Genomic DNA, 23,418 nt, shown 5'->3' on the forward strand with positions numbered 1-23,418 from the left:
TCTAAGGCAGGGGTCCCCAAATTATGGCCCACAGACTACATCTGCCCAAGGGCCAAATTTCATCCAGCCTAGCACCAGCAGTGGAAGGAACGGCAGAAATGCATTTGGCTGTTGCCACTCGGTTTGACAATCACCACACCGGCACCACAAAACACGCTGCAAAACTTGCTGGCTGGCGCTTCCTCCCTTCTGACTTCGCAGTGCACCAGAGAAAAGATGTGCCAGCCCAGAGGTTGCAGTGCTGGTACTGTCAGTTATTTTTAGGGCGATCAGTAGCAGCTGGAAGACTGGAAGGCATGAGGCAGATTCTGCTGAGGGAAGGGAGAGGTCAGATGCTGGAGAAGAAGGGTGTATGGCAGGAGTCAGTGTTTCCAGGGGGGATGACCCGATTGCCAACATCAGAGAAATACAGAAATATTATTACTGACACTAACTCCCATACTTCTGAGAAGCCTGACCTCTTCTTCCCCAGCACTTCAGATCACTGAGAGGGCTAGACAGGGTCACCCTCTCCCTACTCAGCAATGTCTCAAAGGAGGATGACCCCACTCTGGCCCACTCGGTGATTTTAAAATGTTTTAAGTGGTCCTTATGAAAAGTTGAGGGACCCCCCCTCATCCAGGGAATACATATTTAGGACCTTATGTAGTGAATTTCCTTCCAATTTATTTCTGTGCATGAAAATAAAGTATTTAGTAATTAAATAATTTTTTATAGTGAAAACCAAATAGCATTATTTATTTCAATGAGAACATCATGTTAGCATAAGCTTTTACCACCATTTCAACCATTTCCAATAAATAATAAGTTTATAATTTACAGCTGTGATCATCAAGTGTACCAGAAAGAATTTAATTATTGTAAGTATGTTATCTATATCCCATAGCTGCGGTGGAAAACGTCCAGGGCATCAGGTCACTCATGTGCCTAAAAATTGATGCCTGCTGCTGATCCAGGCCCAAGCTGAGGTGCAGCAGCAAGCCTGGGACTAGAAGACAGCCATCACTGCAGCAGGTCAGCGGTTAGAAGGATCTGCCGCTGCTGTGGTAGGCGTGGCCCAATTGGAGCCACAATAGCTTGTGGTTGCCCCCTAGCAGCGCTAAAGAGAGGAAGGGGAAACTCTCACTGGAAGAGGAAAGAAAAATTAAAATAAATTAAAAAAAAAAAAAACAACCCTACCTAAAAAAATCCATAAATGACAACAAAAAATAAAGCAAAAAACCCACACCCCTAAGAAACTTAAATAGAACCTGAAAAGAGAAAACAAGAAAAAAAGGAAAAATACAAAGTCTGAAAAACAGACAAAAAGAAAAAAAAAATTACAATAAACCATGCTCTGACTCACAAAATGTTTTGCCTGTCATACAGTATGTATAAGGTTTGTATTTTGTTTGAGTTTAGTTCACAGATGAAGGCTAAAGTGCTCTCATCTGATTTTGCAGGAAGAATCATTATATAAAAAAAAAGATTCACTAGTATAATTTTCCTCAGACATTCAAAAATCTGCTTCACATGTATGAAACTGTGTCAACATTAACACAGCTGTCAATCTGGCATAATGCAACACAGTACTATACAACTTTAGTACAATATGTAACCAGTTTTAATTTAAGTTAATAAATAATATCTGCTTGCATATTTTTGTAATTTAAATCATTGGCTTTTTTTTTTTTTTTAACCTTTTCTTCATACCTAGTAGGTGTTTTACAAGGGTCTAAAATAATTAAAAGTGCTTATTAATAAACTGAACAAATATACTAGAGACTTCATAGGAGAAGTCTACATGCAGACATGGGCTTTAAATGGACTAGAAAATAAATTATGATGAACTACAATACTAGTTTACCCATCTTTTATTACAGGTTCTTTTTTCAGCTTTGGAAAAAAGTCTATAGAACAGTTCCCAGCGTGCAGGGTGTCAAACAATCCAGAAAGCAGTCCTTTTATGCTTTCAAATATGCCCAAACTATGTGTTACCCTCTGATCATAGTACAACCAGTTTGACAGTGCTGATTCTCCACAGGATTTTTTTTTTCAGTTGCTATACTGCAGAATTAAAATGTCTAGAAAAAGGAATTGCAGATTCCAGTATGGCCCAAGAACTTCAGCCGTTGACAACTTTACCAAAAGAATTGTTTGCAATGAAGAAGAGGAGTCCTTGATCCAAGCTTTAGTGGCCAGTCACAGCTTTACAAATAACGCTGGGCTTAGTCTACACAGGAATTGACCACTCAATACTGATGAATTAGTCACTAGCACTGTATTCAACTGAGCTGAGATCTCTTTTCCAATCACATAGTTTGAATTGTTGAATTCATTGTTTGAGAGACTTGATAATACATACAAGTTCTTGTGGAAACTATGTTACATGACTGTATTAAGAACACAGGCCCTGGGATGGTCTATTCCTCTTCAACTGTCTAGGATCCTACAAATGAGGTTTCACCCATTGTTATGGGGTCCTGTAGGAGATATGGCTATTCATATTTCACACTGGGGTTACGTACTACACATTAGCACATCTGCAAATGGTCCAAGGAAATTTTTATTGAAGATACAACGGATCCAAACCAGGTAGTTGGCAAATGGTTTAATGTTTTCCGAAAAGGTGTGATTTTGATGTGACAAGATGTAAGGCATGTAAGTATTTTCACCTTGCTCCTGTATCCACACTTCATATTTCACATCTCTGACTTTCAGGTATTTAAGATTCCAGGGGATCTGCCAAGAAACCGATAACTTAGCCTCATTAGCACCCTGGACAGAGGCCTGACATTTAGCATCCCTCACTTTGCCTGGGTATAGGCCATTCATCCACTTTTGTTTTTTGGAGCCAGGCTTTGATTTCACTGTTTGCCTGATAATTTGAATTAGTGAAGAGATGTCCACCTTTGTGTCCTGGTATATTCGGAAAAGCCACTCTGGATTCCGGCAACAGAGATGACGTGGAACTTCTTTGTTCTTTATTATACGTTCCTGTTCCATTTTGTCCAAGTGGGCAATTCCTCCTTGGTCCCAATGCCTGTCAGGATACGCAACTGTATTATCCTCTGCAGTGTTTTGCCAGGCAACATACTGGAGATCCATGCCTGGCAAAATAGCCAGTGTTTTGTAAGGAGTATAATGTTCAGGGTTTACAGCATACGGAAATAGCTCCACTACAGTAGCACCTCTTGGGAGAAATAAAGACATAACTAGCTGTGCACCATGCATGCTGACTAGCATAGATGCATTGCTGATGAGACGTATAATATCAACAAATGAATGATCTTCAAGTGAAACCGTAATAGTTTTCATCTGAAACTCCTGTGCAAGTGCTAGAATTAGTTCAGCCTCATTTAGAATGAGCCTGTTGATCGTTCGACTAAATAATACAATGTACTCCTCATTTAAGCTTTCTTCCGAAGTCACATTTAACTTCTCCATCATGAATTTTGTGAACTGTCGAATCTCATTTCCAGAAACCAATATGTTAGCTTTTGGACCCTGAGGCTGAACAAATCCATACTGGTACCAAGTTGTGATTTTGGATAACCCTACATAAGACTTGGTAAAGCAAAGAAGCCTCCCCAGTGTCTTAAGCTGCTCTTTCAAGAGAGGCTGCTTACCAGTCAGAGCCTTGTAAAGGTCAAAATGCAAACCTTCGTTCCAACCTTCCATGAAGAACAGTCGTGACTCTGAGTCCAAGTCTGAGAACTGCTGCATGGTGTAGAAAATGGGAAGGAGGTCATCGTGAAAAACATGCATCAAATTGTCAGGGTTAAATCGATTCAAGATCAGTGCCACATCTGGTACAAAGACTGGTTTGGGCATGAATTTTAAAGCCGCGACAGGTAGCTCTACAAAATTAAAGTACTGCGTGTTGTGGTCCTCCACTGAAGAGAGGTCCAGCAGGGCAGGCTGAAATCGCCTGGAACCCAAACTGGGCAGCATAACTGAGGCGTTACTGTGGAAAAAGACAAACTCCTCTGCTTCCGTGGAGTAACAGAGTGACTCGAAGCGGCAAATGCGATCAGTGTGCATCCTGCCTGTGCACACCATCCTGGTGCCTTCCTCCACCAGCGCCCGGAGTGCTGCATGGTAATCAATCTGGACCTGGGATAGCTCTTGGGACTGACGGGTGAGAACAAGCTCTTCTTCAATCACAAAGACGTATTCCCGCAGTTTGATGTATTTCCACAGCACTGCTGCAAGGACAGACACAAGCAGGGCATTAAACACCACTGCTATGTTCATTCTGTAGCTATATTTTAGCGAGATGACAGGTGGGGAAGACAAAGGAATGGGCTAGCATCATAAATCCTGCTTGACATGGTGAAAGCACAAACCTAAAAGGAACAAAAAAAAAAAAATCAAATTAAAACGTCTTATTCCCAAGTATGTACTCAAAAAGGATTAACATTTTTACCTTTCATTCTCTGTCAAAAAAAGGCACGTGTATAGAAAATGTATATAAAGTCATCGACAAATATCAGCTTTTTATTCTTTATTGTAAAATCAAACTGTACCAGGCTTTCAGACTGTGTTTACCACATAGGCATGAGAGCTATAATGCAGCTTTAGGAAACAATCTGCTAAATCCTTTTGTTAAATTTGACCACAAATGTATTTTCCATCACATTTTTCACAGTTCTTTTTCAAACACTATGGCTTTCTAATTTTATTTGTGGACAGCGTTTCAGAAGCTACCTAATATTAGTCATCGACAAAACATACATAACATAGTAATGACAGCAGAAAAAGACCAGCTGCCTATTGCCACGACTTTCTCCATAGGTTAAGTTTAATCATATAATGATGGATACCCCGACACTCGGAACACAGAGCAGAGATAGGTAAATACATAAAACCTCATACAGAGAGAAGCCCATGCCTTGCCAGATGTGTTCGGTAAGCAATTTTTTAGAAAAGGCTTTAATACTGGAGCTTGAAAATGAATAGGGCAAAAATGAGGCTAAGAACAAAAGATGAAAGCTGACGTTAGGACAGTAGTAACAATATTAAAAAAAACCCAAAAAAACCCCAGAAGCACCACAGAAGAAATTAAAGTAAAACACAAATCAGGACAGAATAATAATCAAAGAACCATCATTTCATGTTGCCAAATGAATTAATGTTACTGTACTCTCTGCTGGCATAAATTGTTCAGATGAGTAGGAGTATGTTGGCACAAAATCTTTTAGAATAATATTATGGAACATGAAAGGAGCTCCTCAAATTTTTTCCATGGTAAGGTACTTCACACACTGGCGGGAATCTATGCTTATGAAAGGTGCTGGACTGACAGCAATGAGAAATTAAGTCTTCCATTTGTACCCAAAGAGAAAGCAGGAAATTTAACTGTGCAAAGTCCTCTTATATTTCCATGCCAATTTACAACTAGCCGGTTCCTAATTGGAGGGGTAGTTCAGATCCCATACCCACCCAACCTTGACATCAGTTGTGTTAAGCTAAGCTGCAAATCATGATCTAAAAAAACAATATACAGGGGTTATAATAGCACCATGTGCCCACTTCACATAGCATACCAAGTAACTTTTCTCTCTAACATCTTCTTTAAAATGCTCGAGTATCAATAAAAATTTATTTTCAAAAGAAAGCAATATTTTAAAAAAGTACACAAGTAGGGCTGACCTGGTGGCTGGAGTGGCAGTGCTGTATGCTAGGTTCTGATCCCCAGCTTCTCAACAGCAACACCTAGTTGTGAGACTTAGGAGTCTATATCACCATACTCTAGATGAAGCTCCCATCTTTGGCCCCCTGGCTGAAGACTGTTGCTTCAATGGCTGGTGAGTTGGGAGGGGACATAAAATAGACTCATGGCATCGTACCCGAAGGAGGCTAGACCCAATTGAGCTGGAAGCCCAAAGCAGCAGGAGAAAACTGCCAGACCAAAAAAAGGTATAGAAATACTAATAAGTCTAAATATTAAATTATACAAAAACGTATTTATTCTCAAAGCCCTTGGTGGTCTCCGCTGATCCTCCTTCCCTAGACTATCAGGCCCAAGTGGCTAGGAAAACCTTACTGCCCCAGAACTAGAGGAGCACTTTGTCCAAGGTGCACCTCGGCACCACTGGTTGGCCAGTAGAGGCTTCCATTGTAATGCCAGTCACCATTTATTTTTAAAAGTACCTCCCCTGTATCCTTGTAATATGCATATTTGCAACATTCATAAAATTACCTCACAGTCATTGAATCCAGCTAGTTCATACGGACATTGATGTGCCTACACTGCATGATTCTAACCAATGTCGTTTCATATGTGAGGTAATTTGTGACAGGACTAAATTTAACTGCTCTCAGGGATTGAGGAAAATTGCAGGGAGAGGGAAGTTTAAAAAATTTCAAAAACCGTACAATAGCAGAAAAGCATTTTATAGATACAGGAAAAGTATTAAATGCAGGTCTGCATAATTCTGAAATTCTGTACATTTCAAAGACGTTCTTGTAAGATTCTCTCTCTTTTAAGCAGGTTGTTGTAAGTAAACTACAAAGCCCCAGTGGGTACCATCTGATATTTTACCACCTTGAGGACAATTTGTGATTGGTTTGCTACTAGCTTTTAAGCCTACAATGGATCATTTCAGAGAAGAGTTTATTTTTAAAACCTGTAGCAAAATCAATTTAAAGTGCTCTGTTCTAGTTGTCTGCAATCAATTAATATGGATTTCTTGACAAGCTAAACCAGATTTAGTTTGCTTCATGATGCTTGCTCTATTTGCATATAAGTGACCTTTCTGACCTGATGAAGGGAGAATAACTCAAAAACTATTCAGAGGTAGAGGAGATAATTTTCCAAGAGTTGCGCAGGGGTTACACATGCAAAATTAGCATATACATATGTAAGTAGTATGTATTTGTATATATGGTATTTTACAGACCTTGAGAGTACATGCATATTGACAGTATCACACGTAAATGTGATCAGGGAGAAGAGGGGGTGAATTAAGGGCATTCCAGGGTAGGGTCTGGAAGTATATGTAGAAGTAGCTATTTCATAAATGGTATATGCATCCAAACAGTTTCACACCTATTAATTGACTCATGCAATTGAAATGGCACTGGTCTTTTGTCCGAAGTTTTTGGGGTGGGAGGTCTGGGAGAACAGGATTGCTGGGGGACCTGGGTGAATGGGAGGCAGTTCCGGCAAACTGGTGATTCCAAGTATGTGCGAAAGTATTTTCAGAAGTGGAGCACGCGTACATTTTATAAAATATCTGCCTGCGCATTTAATCTGGGCTATTGCACGTCGATCGATATAATTATTACGTGCGTAAAATAGGTCTATGAAAATTTATAAACGGGATAGAGAAAGTAGGTGTGTTCCTGTATTAGAAATAGTGTCTAAATGCATACTGAAATGTATGTGCATACCTTCAGGGCAGACATCTGTGGTATGTAACAAACAGTGTGGCTTCTGCCACATGGTTCATAGAGTACGAGCAGAAATCTCCATGGCCCACTTATGCACACAAACGGCATACCCCGGATAGTTTTGAAAGCTCGGCTCATGTTTTTATTGGACTAACTTAATATCACCTACAGCTTTCTTCTTGACCCTTATTTCTACATATTAAAGTGGAGTAATATGGCAGCCAAAACACTTTCTTCCATATACTGAAAAATTGACATTTTTCATTCATTCATTGCTCTAATATAAACATATCTATCACCCATCTATTGGATATCACCCTGTTAGTTGAAGACAGTCAGAGGGACAAGGTTTTGACTATCCCAGCAGTTTGCATTTCCAACAGTTCAGCAACAATTAAACCAATAAGTAGTTAGTAGGGACAATTCAGTAGCCCAAGGGACCTCAGACATTAATATCTCTGTAAGACCAGATGTTTCTGTAATGCTGGGGTGGGAAGCTGTTGTTGGGATCAGTGTGGGAATTTGGGTGCTCATCTAACCCAAGCAGAAGAATTGCAACTCAAAAGACCGGATGGACCAATTTGGTCTTTTTCTGCCATCATTTACTGTGTTACTATGTTATATCCCAACGCAGCTGACTCAGCTCTCCAATCCTGCCAAAGTACATAAAAGGAATACTAGTTGAAAATGGATACCAGTAATTGTGCGGTACATAATATACAAAGGATCAAAAGTTCAAAAATCCAAAACAAGCCAACTTACCTATTCCCCCTCCAGCACAGCGCTCCAACCCTACTAGTGACGACTCCCGCACAGTACCCCACTTCTGCCTCCACCTACTCTCTTCTTACAAGCTCCCTCTCTTCTCCCCCTTGCTCAGCAGCATACCCCATTTTCTCTCTATCCCCTGCCCATCCTCCTCCTTTTCTCTCCTCACCCTCTGCCCAGCCCAGGACCACTGATGTGCATACAGTTTTTCCAAGTGAGCAGAGGAGGGTTCTACCAGCTTATGCTATTTTTTGTTTTGTTTTATTTTTATTTCCTCTCCCCTACTCAGCTATTTCTACCAAAGCAGTACCACCGCTGCCACCAATGGGGATACAAACTCCTCCTTTCCCCGTTTCTCTCCACCTCTCTTCTCAGCTTCCATCTTTTCCCTCCTCCCAGCTCTCTTACTTACCTCTCTACTCCATTTTCCTCTCTTCTACTCATTTCCTTTTCTCTTTGTCTCCTATACCCTTCATCACATCTTTTACCTATATAATGCTTCCTTTCCTAGTTCTACCTCTTGCCACCATCAAACCTCCATTTCTCTCTTTTTCAAGCATCTTCCCCTCTGCCTTCTTCCTTCCCTAGCATGTCCCCTGCTTCCTTTTCCTCAGCATCCAACCTCCCGTCTCTGTCTCCCCTTCCCCATCATCTACCCTTTTCTCTTTCTCCTGTCCCTAGCCAGGGCCAGTGGAAGCACAAGGTGAACCAGGCGGCCACCCAGAGCGCCACCCTTCTGGAAGAGGCGCAGGAACAGCATCTCCTCCTTCCTACCCACGCAGGAGCCCAGAAGAGGAAGTGGTGTAGCGGGCCCACACACAGGAAGGAGGAGATGCTATCTCCTCCTTCCTGTGTGCCGTGACAACACAGGAAGGAGGAGATGCTATCTCCTCCTTCCTGTGTTGTCACGGCAGTGTGACAACCCTGCCGTGTTCGGTGGCTGAATGTAATAATTCACTTTTTTTTTTATATGCTTCATGTCAGGTGCCACTAGATGTTCACAAAGGGGACAGCTAAGAGGAATACTCTCCTTTCAATCGGGACACCTTACAAGGACTAAAGAGGATTGTACCCACCCGTACAGTCACTTAGGGATAGAGAGGAAAGGCAGGTGTTTAAACGATAAATCAGATGGAATCACCATATTCAATTCCCATCTAAAATTCAATTTATTAAAAACAATTATTAAAAGAACTCTCTAATAAAAACAAAAATGAAATGTAAACTAGTAATCTTATTTTCCTGCTATTTATTTATTTATTTAATTTGGAGTTTCTTCTATACTGATAGCCGTTTGCTATCGGTGCTATCGGGTTATGGTACCCTTAGAGCCATCTCTGCTATTCACAAGAATTCTCTCAGATAAGTATTTTCTAAACATTCACTTTCTGACCAGTAGTTTATTCTGTTAATACTAAACTCCTATTCTTTTAAGAACTGAGTTTTTGTGAAAACTTTATATCTTTCAGATGCATGGCACCGCATGAATTTTCCTCCTGGTGTCTCTTTTCTCAAGTAAGTAAAACAATGTTTATTGTATTTTCTCTCCTCTCTCTTACGTTGGTCCCAATTTATATTGTCTTTCCTTGTAGTGTCTCTTTCTTTCCCCTACTTTTATGCCTCAAAATCCTTGCTGTTCAGTGTTGTGTTATGTTGGCGTGTGCCCTGGGATCTGGCGCTGCTGGGATGTAGTTGGGGAGCACTGGCCGAAACTCTTGACTCATCGCTAATGATGTCCTTCCTTACCGACTAACCTAATCTTTAATAAAATTAAAAAGAAAGGCTACCTCCCTACACTGTCCAATCTTCCAAAGTCTATACAGGCCGATACAGTACAGTGTGCTCCGATGGAGCGCACTGTTAGCCTGCTCTTGGACGCGCGTTTTCCCTTACCCCTTATTCAGTAAGGGGAGGAAAACGCGCGTCCAACCCGCGGCACCTAATAGCGCCCTCAACATGCAAATGCATGTTGATGGCCCTATTAGGTATGCGCGCGGGATACAGAAAGTAAAATGTGCAGCCAAGCCGCACATTTTACTTTCAGAAATTAGCGCCGACCCAAAGGTCGGCGCTAATTTCTTCCAGTGCCGGGAAAGTGCTCAGAAAAGCAGTAAAAACTGCTTTTCTATGCACCCTCTGACTTAATATCATAGCGATATTAAGTTGGAGGTCCCGAAAAGTAAAAAAAAAAAAAAAAAAATTTGAAACCGGACGCTCAATTTTGCCGGCGTCCGGTTTCCGAGCCCGTGGCTGTCAGCGGGCTCGAGAACCGACGCCGGCAAAATTGAGCGTCGGCTGTCAAACCCGCTGACAGCCACCGCTCCTGTCAAAAAGGAGGCACTAGGGACGCGCTAGTGTCCCTAGCGCCTCCTTTTACTCGGATCTACCGCGTCACCTAATTTAAATAGAGAATCGCGCGCACCGGCAAAGGGCCGGTGCGTGCGCCGGGAGAGTGGGCGTTCGTCCGCTCTCCAGCGGACTTTACTGTATCGGCCCGAATGTGAGCAAGTTCCCCGTTGCGAAATGTCACAGACATCTTATTGTAAACTGTGTTTATTCTAACTAAGCAAAATAAAAGCAATTGGACTCTATTCTTGGAGGAATAAAGTTTCCCCTATCACATTTATTCTCTCTCTCCTTCTGTGCAAAGGGCTTTCTGTAGCTGTTGACATTGTTTCCGTTCCTTGAGAGTGCTGTTGTCGTCACTGTTTTGTTTTGGTTTTTTTATACGATATACACTCCCTGGTTCTGCTTAAAATTTAGAGGGTATGCAGCTTCTTATTTTCAGCAGCTTTCCTCTTTCACGGTTATCGAAAATCTTCTCTTTAGATAATTTTGCTTTCAAAGAGATTTTCCTAAGGAAATTCAAAGCTGCTTCCTCCTCTATAGCAGAACCATTTGCTTACTGTGTGTACCACAGCTAATTGATATATACATATAGCGCTATCTATATCTATTTTTGCTTTACCCAATTTTAGTGGATTTACATCTCATTCATTGAATAGTCTCTCAGTTTCTATACTACACTGCTCTAAACACGCAAAGCAACATTTAAGTTCTTCTCTTCTCTATTCTTCCCTTACCTTTACTGGAAACAGAGCCTTTGTTTAACTCATTCACTCAACAAAAATCATACTCTCATAACTGTTCTCTCCCCTAAAGTGGTGTTTTTATACTTTAAGGCATTCTTGTGGCCTGTGAGCACAGCACATCTGCTCAGTAACTAGCCAGGGTTTCTCTCTCTCTAAATTCTAAACTGCCAGCTGACTTTTCTAGCTTTTGCATATCCATGCCCCTTGACACCAAGTCTCAATTTTTTCCTAATCCTGGACAGCATTTCCTTATTAAACAAATGACAGCTCTCCTAAGCCTTTGGGTCACATAAGCAGGTCTTCAGGAAGTTTCCCATAACTTCATTTTCCTCTTAGCAGTGTTTAATAATTTAAATCACATCTTTGACTGGGTTTAGTGATGCTATGCTGACCTCATCACTGGTTGCCAGTGAAGCCATGGCTATGTAACCGTGGGCTTTGGCTTCGGAATTCTTGTCGGCGCCATGCTGTTGGAGCCTTAACCTTTCTAGAATGTTTCAGGATGGACCACTGACTTTAGGGTGGATGGATGCTACCATTGCCCAATTTTCTGCAGTCTTTAAATTTAAAACTGCTCACTGAGTATTCTTTTGGGCAACAATAATAATATTTTCCATACTCATCTAAATACATACAAGTCGTTACCAGTTTTAAAAACCACTTTTCAGCTTGTGGGAGGCATTTACATAAGAACATAAGAAAATGCCATACTGGGTCAGACCAAGGGTCCATCAAGCCCAGCATCCTGTTTCCAACAGTGGCCAATCCAGGCCATAAGAACCTGGCAAGTACCCAAAAACTAAGTCTATTCCATGTAACCATTGCTAATGGCAGTGGCTATTCTCTAAGTGAACTTAATAGCAGGTAATGGACTTCTCCTCCAAGAACTTATCCAAACCTTTTTTAAACACAGCTATACTAACTGCACTAACCACATTCTCTGGCAACAAATTCCAGAGTTTAATTGTGCGTTGAGTAAAAAAGAACTTTCTCCGATTCGTTTTAAATGTGCCCCATGCTACCTTCATGGAGTGCCCCCTAGTCTTTCTACTATCCGAAAGAGTAAATAATTGATTCACATCTACCCGTTCTAGACCTCTCATGATTTTAAACACCTCTATCATATCCCCCCTCAGTCGTCTCTTCTCCAAGCTGAAAAGTCCTAACCTCTTTAGTCTTTCCTCATAGGGGAGTTGTTCCATTCCCCTTATCATTTTGGTAGCCCTTCTCTGTACCTTCTCCATCGCAATTATATCTTTTTTGAGATGCGGCGACCAGAATTGTACACAGTATTCAAGGTGCGGTCTCACCCTGGAGCGATACAGAGGCATTATGACATTTTCCGTTTTATTCATCATTCCTTTTCTAATAATTCCCAACATTGTTTGCTTTTTTGACTGCCGCAGCACACTGCACCGACGATTTCAATGTGTTATCCACTATGACACCTAGATCTCTTTCTTGGGTTGTAGCACCTAATCTGGAACCCAACATTGTGGAATTATAGCATGGGTTATTTTTCCCTATATGCATCACCTTGCACTTATCCACATTAAATTTCATCTGCCATTTGGATGCCCAATTTTCCAGTCTCACAAGGTCTTCCTGCAATTTATCACAATCTGCTTGTGATTTAACTACTCTGAACAATTGTGTGTCATCTGCAAATTTGATTATCTCACTCGTCGTATTTCTTTCCAAATCATTTATAAATATATTGAACGGTAAGGGTCCCAATACAGATCCCTGAGGCACTCCACTGTCCACTCCCTTCCACTGAGAAAATTGTCCATTTAATCCTGCTCTCTGTTTCCCGTCTTATAGCCAGTTTGCAATCCATGAAAGGACATCGCCACCTATCCCATGACTTTTTACTTTTCCTAGAAGCCTCTCATGAGGAACTTTGTCAAATGCCTTCTGAAAATCCAAGTATACTATATCTACCGGTTCACCTTTATCCATGTGTTTATTAACTCCTTCAAAAAAAGTGAAGCAGATTTGTGAGGCAAGACTTGCCCTGGGTAAAGCCATGCTGACTTTGTTCCATTAAACCATGTCTTTCTATATGTTCTGTGATTTTGATGTTTAGAACACTTTCCACTATTTTTCCTGGCACTGAAGTCAGGCATTTGTCCCTTAAAATCCGCTGCCCTCATTCCCAAAACAATTACTGGGCAGGGGTTCCAATGGCCCCTTCTGGCAGCCATCATCAAACTTCCCCAGTTTCAATATATATTTTGGGGATTTTAACCCCAGAATTGGCAGGGTTCCAATCTGAGTAAATTACACATTTATAACACTGGGGAACAATTTTTAACATAATTTCTGTTGAGTTTGATTTTTCAGCTGTTTTAGACTTAAATAGGCATGCTGATTTCAAAACCGCGGTTAGTTTTCTTCTATCACGTCAAGTTTTTTCTCTACAGCCTATGGTCTGCTTCCTTCTTGGTCAGCAACGAGGATACACCAAGTATCCCTGTTTTCTGTGTATGTGGGACAGCAGAGCTCGTGAGAAGCATTGGGTGCAGTCGAATTAGCCTCCAAGATCTGACCTCAAACCTGGTGATCCAAACATTCTACATGAGCCACTTGTTGACAGAAAGAACATTATATTCCCACCTCTGCACATAAAACTGGGTCTCAAGTAGCAATTTGTTAAAGCTTTGCCAACTGAAGGAGACTGTTTCAAGTATCTCATTTTGGCATTTCCTAGCCTGTCGTTTGAAAAGATAAAGGCCGGTGTGTTTGATGGTCCACAGATTCGGCAGCTCATTAAAGATGAACATTTCATCAGGACAATGTCAGAACTCCAAAAGAATGCTTGCTTGTCATTCAAAAACCTTGTCAAGGACTTTCTTGGAAATATACGAGCACAGAATTACACCGAAATTGTCCAGAAATTCTTGGAGAGCTTCAAAATGCTTTGATGCAACATGAGCATCAAGGTGCATTTTCTGCATCGCCATCTTGCTGACTTCCCGAAAAACCTTGGTGCAGTCAGTGATGAGCAAGGTGAACGATTCCACCAAGATTTGAAGGTCTTGGAGGCACGGTATCAGGGTAGATGGGATGTACATATGATGGCTGACTATTGTTAGAGCATCAGGCGAGACTGTCCACAGATTAAACACTGCTGGAAAAGCTATAAGCGTAAATGTTTACCTCAATATGTATGTTTGGTAGCAGAACTTTACTACTTGTACACAATTTGACTTACAGTAACAATATATAGCCTTTGAATGAATAAAATGACTAAATAAACAGCATATTCAGGTAATTATTTCTTTTATTTCCTTTGTATGTACATTTTGTATGATTTTTGGGACAAAGAGAGGGTATCCTGTACTTTAAAATGTTGACGTGATAGAGAAAAACTGGGGTCATTTTTGGATTCAGATGTCAAAAGTTAGTCAAACACAAGTGTCAGATCTAACTCAACGAAAATTGTGTTCCCAACTGGCTCCGAAGCTGGGGAGGTGGGGTCAGTCAGGTGGCCAGGGTCCTGTTAGCTAGCCACCATACTTATTTTATTTAAATTCTGTCTGTCTTCCTTTTTAATAAAATTAACAGGCACCCTCCCGCCGCCCCCCCCCCCCCCCCAAAAGAGTCAGCGATCTTGCTCTGATGTCATCGCTAGTATCAGTGGACTACGGCCTAGTGTTCATCATGATGTCAGGGCTTCCCCAAGGTCCCATGCCAATTGCCACATTTTTATTTATTTATTTTATTAGAGCTGAGGCAACACAAGGATTGGGCATGCACCCCATCGTGGCCAAATCACAACCAGGAAAAGATGGCATCCCTCCTTCATGTCAGAGCTTCTTAAAGGTCCCAACATCTCTGCTTGCTCCTCCCCAGCGTGGGTGAATAAAACAGAGGCGGCAGTGGCACAGTGAATGGCAGGAGGTCCCGGCCATGGCAGTGCTCCGATGCCAGTCTACTCGCCTGGGCCCCTCCTTCGCTGCTGCTCTCTCTCTTTGCGGCCTACTGCCGCTCCAGCCTCCTTCGGATTCTGCCCCCAGCTATGCCATTGCCTCACACTGGCAGCATTCAGCTGCCATTTCAGCCTCTCTCTCTCACTGCGTCTCTCTGTCACCACGGCTGCAGGTCCCCCACTGCAGGTCAACCACGAACTTCAGGTTATTTATTTATTTAAATTGAGTGCCCGTATTACATCTGTTAGGAGAGGAAACCCAAGTACTTTGGATGATTGGCCAGTGTGGCACTGAGGAGCAGGCCTTGCAGCAGGCCCATGTGGGGTCAGACAAAAGAGGAGCCTGACCACAAGAAGAGAAGCAGGGGATGCCACCACCCCTTTCTTCTCCTGCAGTCTAAAGCAGAAGCAGTGAACTGCACATGGGCAGAGCATCGGCAACGCCTGCCGCTGGGGAAAAAAAAAAGAAATTCCGTGAACTGTGGAAGCTGGAGAAAGTGGTGGCTGCTGCTGCCAAATGTGCTTCTAGGGGTGAAGGGGTGTAGGAGGGAGGAGTGACTGTGATTGAAAGCATGAGAATAAGAGAGAAGAGAATAAGGAGAAAAAGGAAGAGGATGCTGTACCAAAGACACTGTCATCACTAAAGAGGAAGTGCTGTGCCAGAGTCACCACTGGTAGGATAGAGCTCTGGGCTGGAGTTTTGAGTAAGTAAGTTGGGTTGTTTGGATTGTTAAACTTTTGATCCTTTTTATATGCTTTTTTTTTTTTTTTTACAGTCATGAGTAATTCTGGAAGACTAGAGATGGGTGGATTTGATTCCTATAAATACAAGTAGAAGGAGGAGGCTATGAATTACAGGTTGTTTAGTCTATCCTCTGTGGTGAGCAAATAAATGAAACTGCTGCTAAAACAAAACAGAGGATAGTGCAGTTTCTGGAATCCAATAGATTGAATCAGATCAATTTCTTTGATTGGACGACCAGAGACTTGGATCAAGGAGAGCTCTAGATGTAGTGTACTTGGATTTCAGTAAGGCTTGTGACACTGTTCTGCATAGGTGACTTAAACTGAGCATATTTGGTATAGGCTCTAGAGTGAGTGACTGGGTTAGAAACTGGCTGAGTGAGAGAGAACAAAAAGTAGTGGTAAATGCAGTTCACTCCCGGAAAGGGGCTTTTACTACCGGTGAATGCTCAGGGATTGATCCCTGGACTAATTCTTTTTGATATTTTCATAAGCTACATTGTGAAAGTATTGTTGAGAAACAGTGTAGACAACCAGGAAGGTGTGGAAAACATGAGGAGGGATCTAGCGAAGCTTGAGAAATGGCCTAAGGTTTGGCAGGTTAGATCTGACGCCAAAAAATACAGAGTTATTTATTTGGGCTGCAAAAACCCAAGGGAGAAGTACAGCATATGGAGTGAAATTCTTCTAAGCATAAAAAAGTGGGATCTGGGGGTGATCATATCTAATGGATAAACCAGGTGGATAAAGTGACAGCAAAAGTCAGAAAGATGCTTAACTGCACAAGGAGAGGAATGGGCATCAGAAAAAGGGAGGTGATATTATCCCTTTAATAGTCCATGGTGAGACCTCATTTGGAATACTGTGTACAATTCTGGAGACTACACCTGCAAAAGGAGGTGGTCCAGAGAAGCCACTACTAAAATGGTCAGTGATCTTTATTCTAAAGCATATATGCACAGACTTAAAGATCTAAATATGTACACTCTAGAGCAGGGGTCAGGAACCTTTTTGGCTGAGAGAGCCATAAACGCCACATATTTTAAAATGTAATTCCATGAGAGCCATACAATATGTTTAAAACTAAATACAAGTAAATGTGTGCATTTTATGTAAGATCACACTTTTAAAGTACAATAAGTCTCTGAAAATATTACACCAGGCCTTAAGACACCAATACATCTCCTATTAGGAAAACGGACCAAGTCAGGCTGCTATAGAGTCCTACACAGAAACTACACGCCAGCAGAAAACCTCACCTGAATCACGTGCTGTCCCTCACCTAACATAGAATAAAGAGACCAAAACGCATAACAAGAAGCATGCAGACAAAAACTGAATTGGAAACTGCAACAAGCCAGAGTCTCTGTATGCAGTGTAACAAAGGAAAAAAGAAACATCACACATCCTTATAAAACAAATCAAGAAATATAAAATCATCAGCAGTAAAACTGTACTAACAAAAAGAACATATTTCGAAACAGCTGATGAGTGGAATATCCAATAATTAAAAACTCATATAAAACATTTCCAGATACCAACAAAATATTTCAAAATAGCAGACACAAAGATCCAGTAATGAAAAATAATAAGGATACAAAAATTTTTTTGCTCTGCATACCTGGGAACGTTTGATATCCAGGTGTCCTGAGATTGTTCTGAATTAGCAGGAGGTGGGGTGGTTTGCTTGGAACTTTCTCCTCTCTGTCACATACCAGCGCTCTCTCTCACACTGGCTCTCAATGACACACCTATACACACATGCTCTCAGTCACTCACATATACAAATGTTTTTTCTCTCTCACTTATATAGGCTCTTAATTACACATTTACACACATGCTGTCTATCTTTTCACGCTTACACACACACAGGCTTTCAATCACATAAATACATTCTGTCTTTTTCTCTCACACACAGACTCTCATTCACATGCTTACAAACATGTCCTCTCTTTCTCTCATTTACACACAGGCTCTCAATCACATACTCACATGCTCCCTCACCTAAATCAGCTCTCAATCACACACAGACACACATGGTCTCTCTCTCTCATTTAAACACAGGCTCTCAATCACATACTCACATGCTCCATCACCTAAACCAGCTGTCAATCAGACACAGACACACATGATCTCTCTCTTACTTATACACACAGGCTCTTAATCATACATACACATGATCTCTCTCACACACAAAGGATCTCAATCATACACACATACTCTTTCAAACAAACAGGTTTTCAATTACAAACTTACACATACAGGTTCCCAATGGTAAACTTACATTCATGCTCTCTCTCTCACAGGCAGGATCTCAATCACAGACATACTCTCTTTCACATATACAGGCTCTCAATCATTCACATACATGCAATCTCTCACTCACACACACAGGATCTCAAACACACATGCTTGCTCGCTCATTCACTCTCTCTCCCCCCCCCCGGGAACTCGCGGCAGCAGCAGCCACCTCCCAACGCTAACCTCCTTAATTTCAGCCCTCGCGGAGGCGAAGGCGGAGTCCCATCAGCCGCGGTTGAAGATTTTCATTTTCCTCCGAGCCGCGCTGCAGTCTTCTTCCCGCGCAGGCACCCGATGCTCTCCACTTCCTCTTCCGGGCCGCGGGAAGAAGAGAGCACCGGCGTGCTCTCTTCTTCCCGCGGCCCGGAAGAGGAAGTGGAGAGCATCGGGTGCCTGCGCGGGAAGACCCGCGCAGGCACCCGATGACTCCAGCACTGGCACCCGGCTGACACCCGATGACTCCCGCGCAGGCACCCGGATGACTCCAGTCGGCGTGCTCTCTTCTCCTCCCCCCCGCGGCCCGGAAGAGGAAGTGGTGAGCATCGGGTGCCTGCGCGGAAGAAGAGACCACGCTAGTGTGGTCTCTTCTTCCCGCGCAGGCACCCGATGCTCTCCACTTCCTCTTCCGGGCCGCGGGGGGGGGGGGGGAGGAGAAGAGAGCACGCCGGTGCCGCTGACTCCAGCTGTCCTGCCGCGTTCCGCCCAGGCTGACAGCATTTTAAGCCCGGGCGGCGGAGGACCGGGGAGCAGCTGGGTCAGCGGGGAACCGCGAAGTATGGCGACACGTGTCTGCGAGCCAGATGCAGCCCTCAAAAGAGCCATATCTGGCTCGCGAGCCATGGGTTCCCGACCCCTGCTCTAGAGGAAAAGGTGAGATAGAGACATTTAAATAGTTCAAAGGTTTCCATGCACAGGAAGCTAGGCTCTTTCAGTGGAAAGGAGGTTCTAGAATGAGAGGCTATGATATGAGGATAAAAAGGGGTAGATTCAGGAGTATCCTTAGGAAATATTTCTTTACAGAGAGGGAAGCAGATGCATTGAACAGCCTTACAATGAAGGTGATAAAGACAAGAAAGCATGAAATAAACACAAGGAATTTCTGAGGGAGAGATGGGAACTATAAAGCTAAATTAGTTGGGTAGATGGGCAGACTAGATAGAATATAAGGCCTATGTTTCTATGGGCATGAGTGTGATTGAAAATGTTTTTGTATGGAGGGGGAGGGGGGAGGAAAAAGTTTATATGCAATACCCACTAATCCATGATTATTTCAAGGCATCTGGAAATCAAAAGTTCCCAGGTATGAAAAAAGGGTGATAATTTTTATCCTTTGTTTTAAATCATGTGTTATCTGATGTCTACTATATTGAAATATTTTATTGGTATTTGTAAAATATTTATGAGTTTTTAATTTTATTCATCTGCTATTTTGAAATATATATTTTTTATTATTTAGGATGATTTTGCTATTATAATTAATGATTTATATTTCCTGATGTTTTCTGGTGATGGTTTTTTTCTATTGTTGTACTGCATAGAGTCTGGTTTGTTGCAATTTCAGGTTAGGTTTTTGTCTGCACATTTCTATTTATACTTTATGGTTCTCTTTCTTTCTTCTTCATTTATTAATTGCTTTACAGATAAAAATCACCCAAAGTGATGTACAATAAAGTCACAAAAAAAGTCAATTTCATAAAACAACAATCAACACTACAATAGTCATGATCAAAGAATCTTACCCATACCTGGTTAACAGAATCTCCAATACAGTATTAAATTACAACCCCACCACCAGTTGACATAAGCCAGGTCTTCAAAGCTTTACAAAATTTCAACAGATCACTCTCAGAAATGCTGGCAATTCATTCCATAAACTTGGTATCATAGTTGAAAATGATCTCTTGAACAATCATGAGTGATGAAATGTCTTCCTTGCAAGCAATTGCAAAAAACGTTTTCTGCTGATCTGAGATTTATTTTAGCCTCATACCAGTGTAAACTGCCCCTCAACTGGGGGGAGGGGGACGACAAATACCCCTAAAGCACTCTGAATGCCAGAACTAGATTTTTAATTCTGTATTAGTTGAGGACCTGTGTGTGCTCTGCACGTGACCAAGATTAGGTATCCTAATAGCATGTAGTTGCTCTGTAAGGATCTATAAAAGTCTGGCTTGTTTGGTTTTCTTAATAGGTTTATTGGTGTTTTAGGGCCTGCTGTAATATTTAATGTTAACTTTTCATAGGTAGGATTGTTACTGTTTGAGTGCTGGCATTTAGTGCTGTTTTGGTGTGGCAGGTTTACTGTTTTGTAATTGTAATTCACTTTACTCATGGTTTTCTGAAGGTCAAACCCACACCCAACATACATTACAATAGATCCAATACCATATGGATTACAAGTGTCTTTGCAGGGTTTTTTTTGGTTGGCAACACAGAAATGCATGTAAATATAATATATGCTGTTGAAATAATATTTTTACCTGAAAAGTCTGTACTTTGTCCTTTTTCATGTAAAATCTATTATAAATGCATAATTTTTTTGTGTATAAAGAGATGGGGTGGGGGGGGAGGCACCAGGTTGTATGTTAGGCGCTCTAGATGAACCTATCTTGCACCGGCCCTGTCCCCAGCATCTAGCCCTCACTCTTCCCTCCCCGGCTGCCTCCTTCTGCAGTGTATATATCCCCCCTTGCCTCTCCCTGAGTATCCATCACCCCTGCCTCTCCTTGTTTCCCCAGCATCTTCCGCTTCCCATCAAGTAAGCTAGATGAACATCAGGGGCCTATCCTGAACTCCCCCCTCAGTCATACTGCCTCCTCTGTGCTGGCACCACAAGCATGCTCAAAGCTGGCAAACTGGCCCTGCCTACTGCTGAGCTCATGCACTGTGAGATCAGCAGCAGGAAGGGATGGCCCCACCCGAGTTCTGAGCATGTTTATCAGTACCAGCAAAGGAGGAGGCAGAGCAGCAGGACAGTGGGCTCCCCCTGGCCTTCAGCTGCTAGGGACAGAGGACCCTATCAGCCACATTACTTTGGCCTGGTCTTCGCCAGTGCACCATTTTTGCTGCCCCCAAGATATTGGCACCCTCAGGTGCCAAATGGTAAAGCCAGCCATAGCAAGATATTATGGGAGTCAGGCTCTTGTAAATTGTCCCCATTTCATAGCCATAAAAAGTAAAGATCATGAAACTTCCCTACCAGAAGCAAGAAAGATAGCAAGATTAATGAGACATTTTACTTTATGAAAACTTTTCTCTGCTTCAAGTAAATAAATCATTTCTCTACTTGAAGAAAGAAGGAAAGCCAGTTGAATTTTATTTCATTTGACTTTATCTGATACTGCAAAAATCAGATGAAGAATGATTGGCACTTAGATGACTAAATCCTTCAAAACAAATTAAGAAAAATGTTCATCGTAGTAAAATGTCTGTCTAATAGAATGTTTTACAACTATTAAAAGAATAAATGTGTCACAGTATAAAAGGACCTTTTATCCTCTAACCAAAAGCAAGTCACAAAAAGGTCACACTGCTTTCATCTCCTACAAGAGAAAAGATCAAACATTACAACCATTTAAAACAAAAGCACTGTCTTCAACGTATTGTGCATTATATCAGAATTAGACAGCAAGCACTAATACTATGTAGACTTTACAGATATTACTGGTAAGTCATTTCTAGTTCCTTTAAACAACTCACCTGTAATGTCAATAAACCCTCAGATGAAGCCATGTCAGCAGGTCAGACATTACCTCACGTTCACTGAACCTCATTGGACTATACCAGTCATGATGTCACAGAGAACATCACATCCACCGCAAGAACCAACCAGATCTCAAAGCATGGCAAGTAATTTGTGAGCTATCCTGATTATGGCCCTGGGGAATTACGGGGAGGCAGCTAAAAGATTTTCCAAAACAATGATTTGCCAATTAAATTTCCAACTACTACATGTCGCAGAGAGTTTTCAGATATGGATCTGTACACATAGGTTATAGCTTTCTTTTAACATAATTATTCATGGAAGAAAAAGTATAATGCACACAGGTCAAATAAAAGCTGTATTGTAGGGGGGAGCTCTGAAGCTCCCCCCTACAATACAGTATCACGTCCAGTAGCCAAATGGAGACAGGAAAATAATAATATAAGCAAGAAACCTTAAGGAAGCAAAAGAGAGTAACAAAAATGTATCCCCTCCCCCCCCCCCCAAAAAAAAAAGTAGAAACAGGACTAGAGGAAAGGAAGGCAGTAGCAGCTCATCTCCAATTCCCCTTTCACGTTCTGCTTTGTTTTACAGTTGCGAAAAAGTAATATCCTCCTTCTCCTCACCCCAAAAGCCTTGCTAAAGTATCCACCCACAAAGCCTGTACAAAAGAAACTGCCCTCTTATTCTGGCTAATAGACAGGTCAGTTGCTGGAACACTATACATTTCAATCGTACCTCTCAAAAAGTTTCTACAATTCAGATAGATTTCTAAAAACTGCAAAACTACCCTTATAAGTCTTTCATTATTAAATCAAGACATGGTAATTATACCTAAAATAGAAAGCTAGATGCATTTGCAGTCTGAATAGTAAAAATGGCAATTTAAAAAAAATCAAAAAATAGTATAAAATATATTCTATGGCATCTTTCATTCTGAAGACTCTGAAAAAGATATAATATTAAAAAAAAGTAATAAATTCTACTATCCCAAAGAAATGGACTTGTCTATAAAAAACACAAATGGGGGAAAAAAAAAAAAAAGGACAATAAAAGAGAGCAAAGTATGTACAGCAGCGACTGAATGCTGATCACACACATGCACAAAAAAACCCAATAATCTTAAAGCCAAAACATTTAGGAAACAGTGAGGGGTCTTCATATATCAAAAAAAAAATAAATTAATCAAGAGGATCGCTAAAAGAAAGGTGGTGGAAAAAAGAAAATAAAGTGTCCAGATCAAACCTGGAGTCAAAGCTGTCCATGCTCAGTGCAGCGAATAAAGCGAGATTACAATGAACACTCACCAGAGAGGGGGACACATTCATTCAGAGCATCTGCAACCTCCTTAATCCTTGAAGTCTCTCCTCTAGCAGCTTAGGCTTTTAAATAAATGTTCAAGGAAATGTTACTTGCAGCTCTCTCTCTCATTCATTTCAAATTTTAAAAAAATGAAAGAAAGAAGGATACGCCATTCCTAATTGCTTTTTAGGAAGCAA

The 23,418-nt window shown here is 41.5% G+C and overlaps 1 protein-coding gene across 2 annotated transcripts in view; it reads right to left on the minus strand.

Moving 5' to 3' along the window:
- Positions 1 to 1,661: 1,661 nt before the first annotated feature.
- The window catches only part of POMGNT2 (protein O-linked mannose N-acetylglucosaminyltransferase 2 (beta 1,4-)), a 55,175-nt gene continuing 33,418 nt past the window's right edge, over positions 1,662 to 23,418 (minus strand). The window contains exon 2 of one of the 2 annotated variants that reach the window (XM_029589374.1): positions 1,662 to 4,328. In XM_029589374.1, coding sequence (XP_029445234.1) covers positions 2,500 to 4,236 — 1,737 coding nt within the window. In that variant the 5' untranslated portion in view covers positions 4,237 to 4,328 and the 3' untranslated portion in view covers positions 1,662 to 2,499. The remainder of the gene's footprint in view (positions 4,329 to 23,418) is intronic. The other variant, XM_029589375.1, reaches the window with a different exon arrangement.

This window comes from Rhinatrema bivittatum, chromosome 2, assembly GCF_901001135.1.
Source record: "Rhinatrema bivittatum chromosome 2, aRhiBiv1.1, whole genome shotgun sequence".
NCBI classification, from domain to species: Eukaryota; Metazoa; Chordata; class Amphibia; order Gymnophiona; family Rhinatrematidae; genus Rhinatrema; species Rhinatrema bivittatum.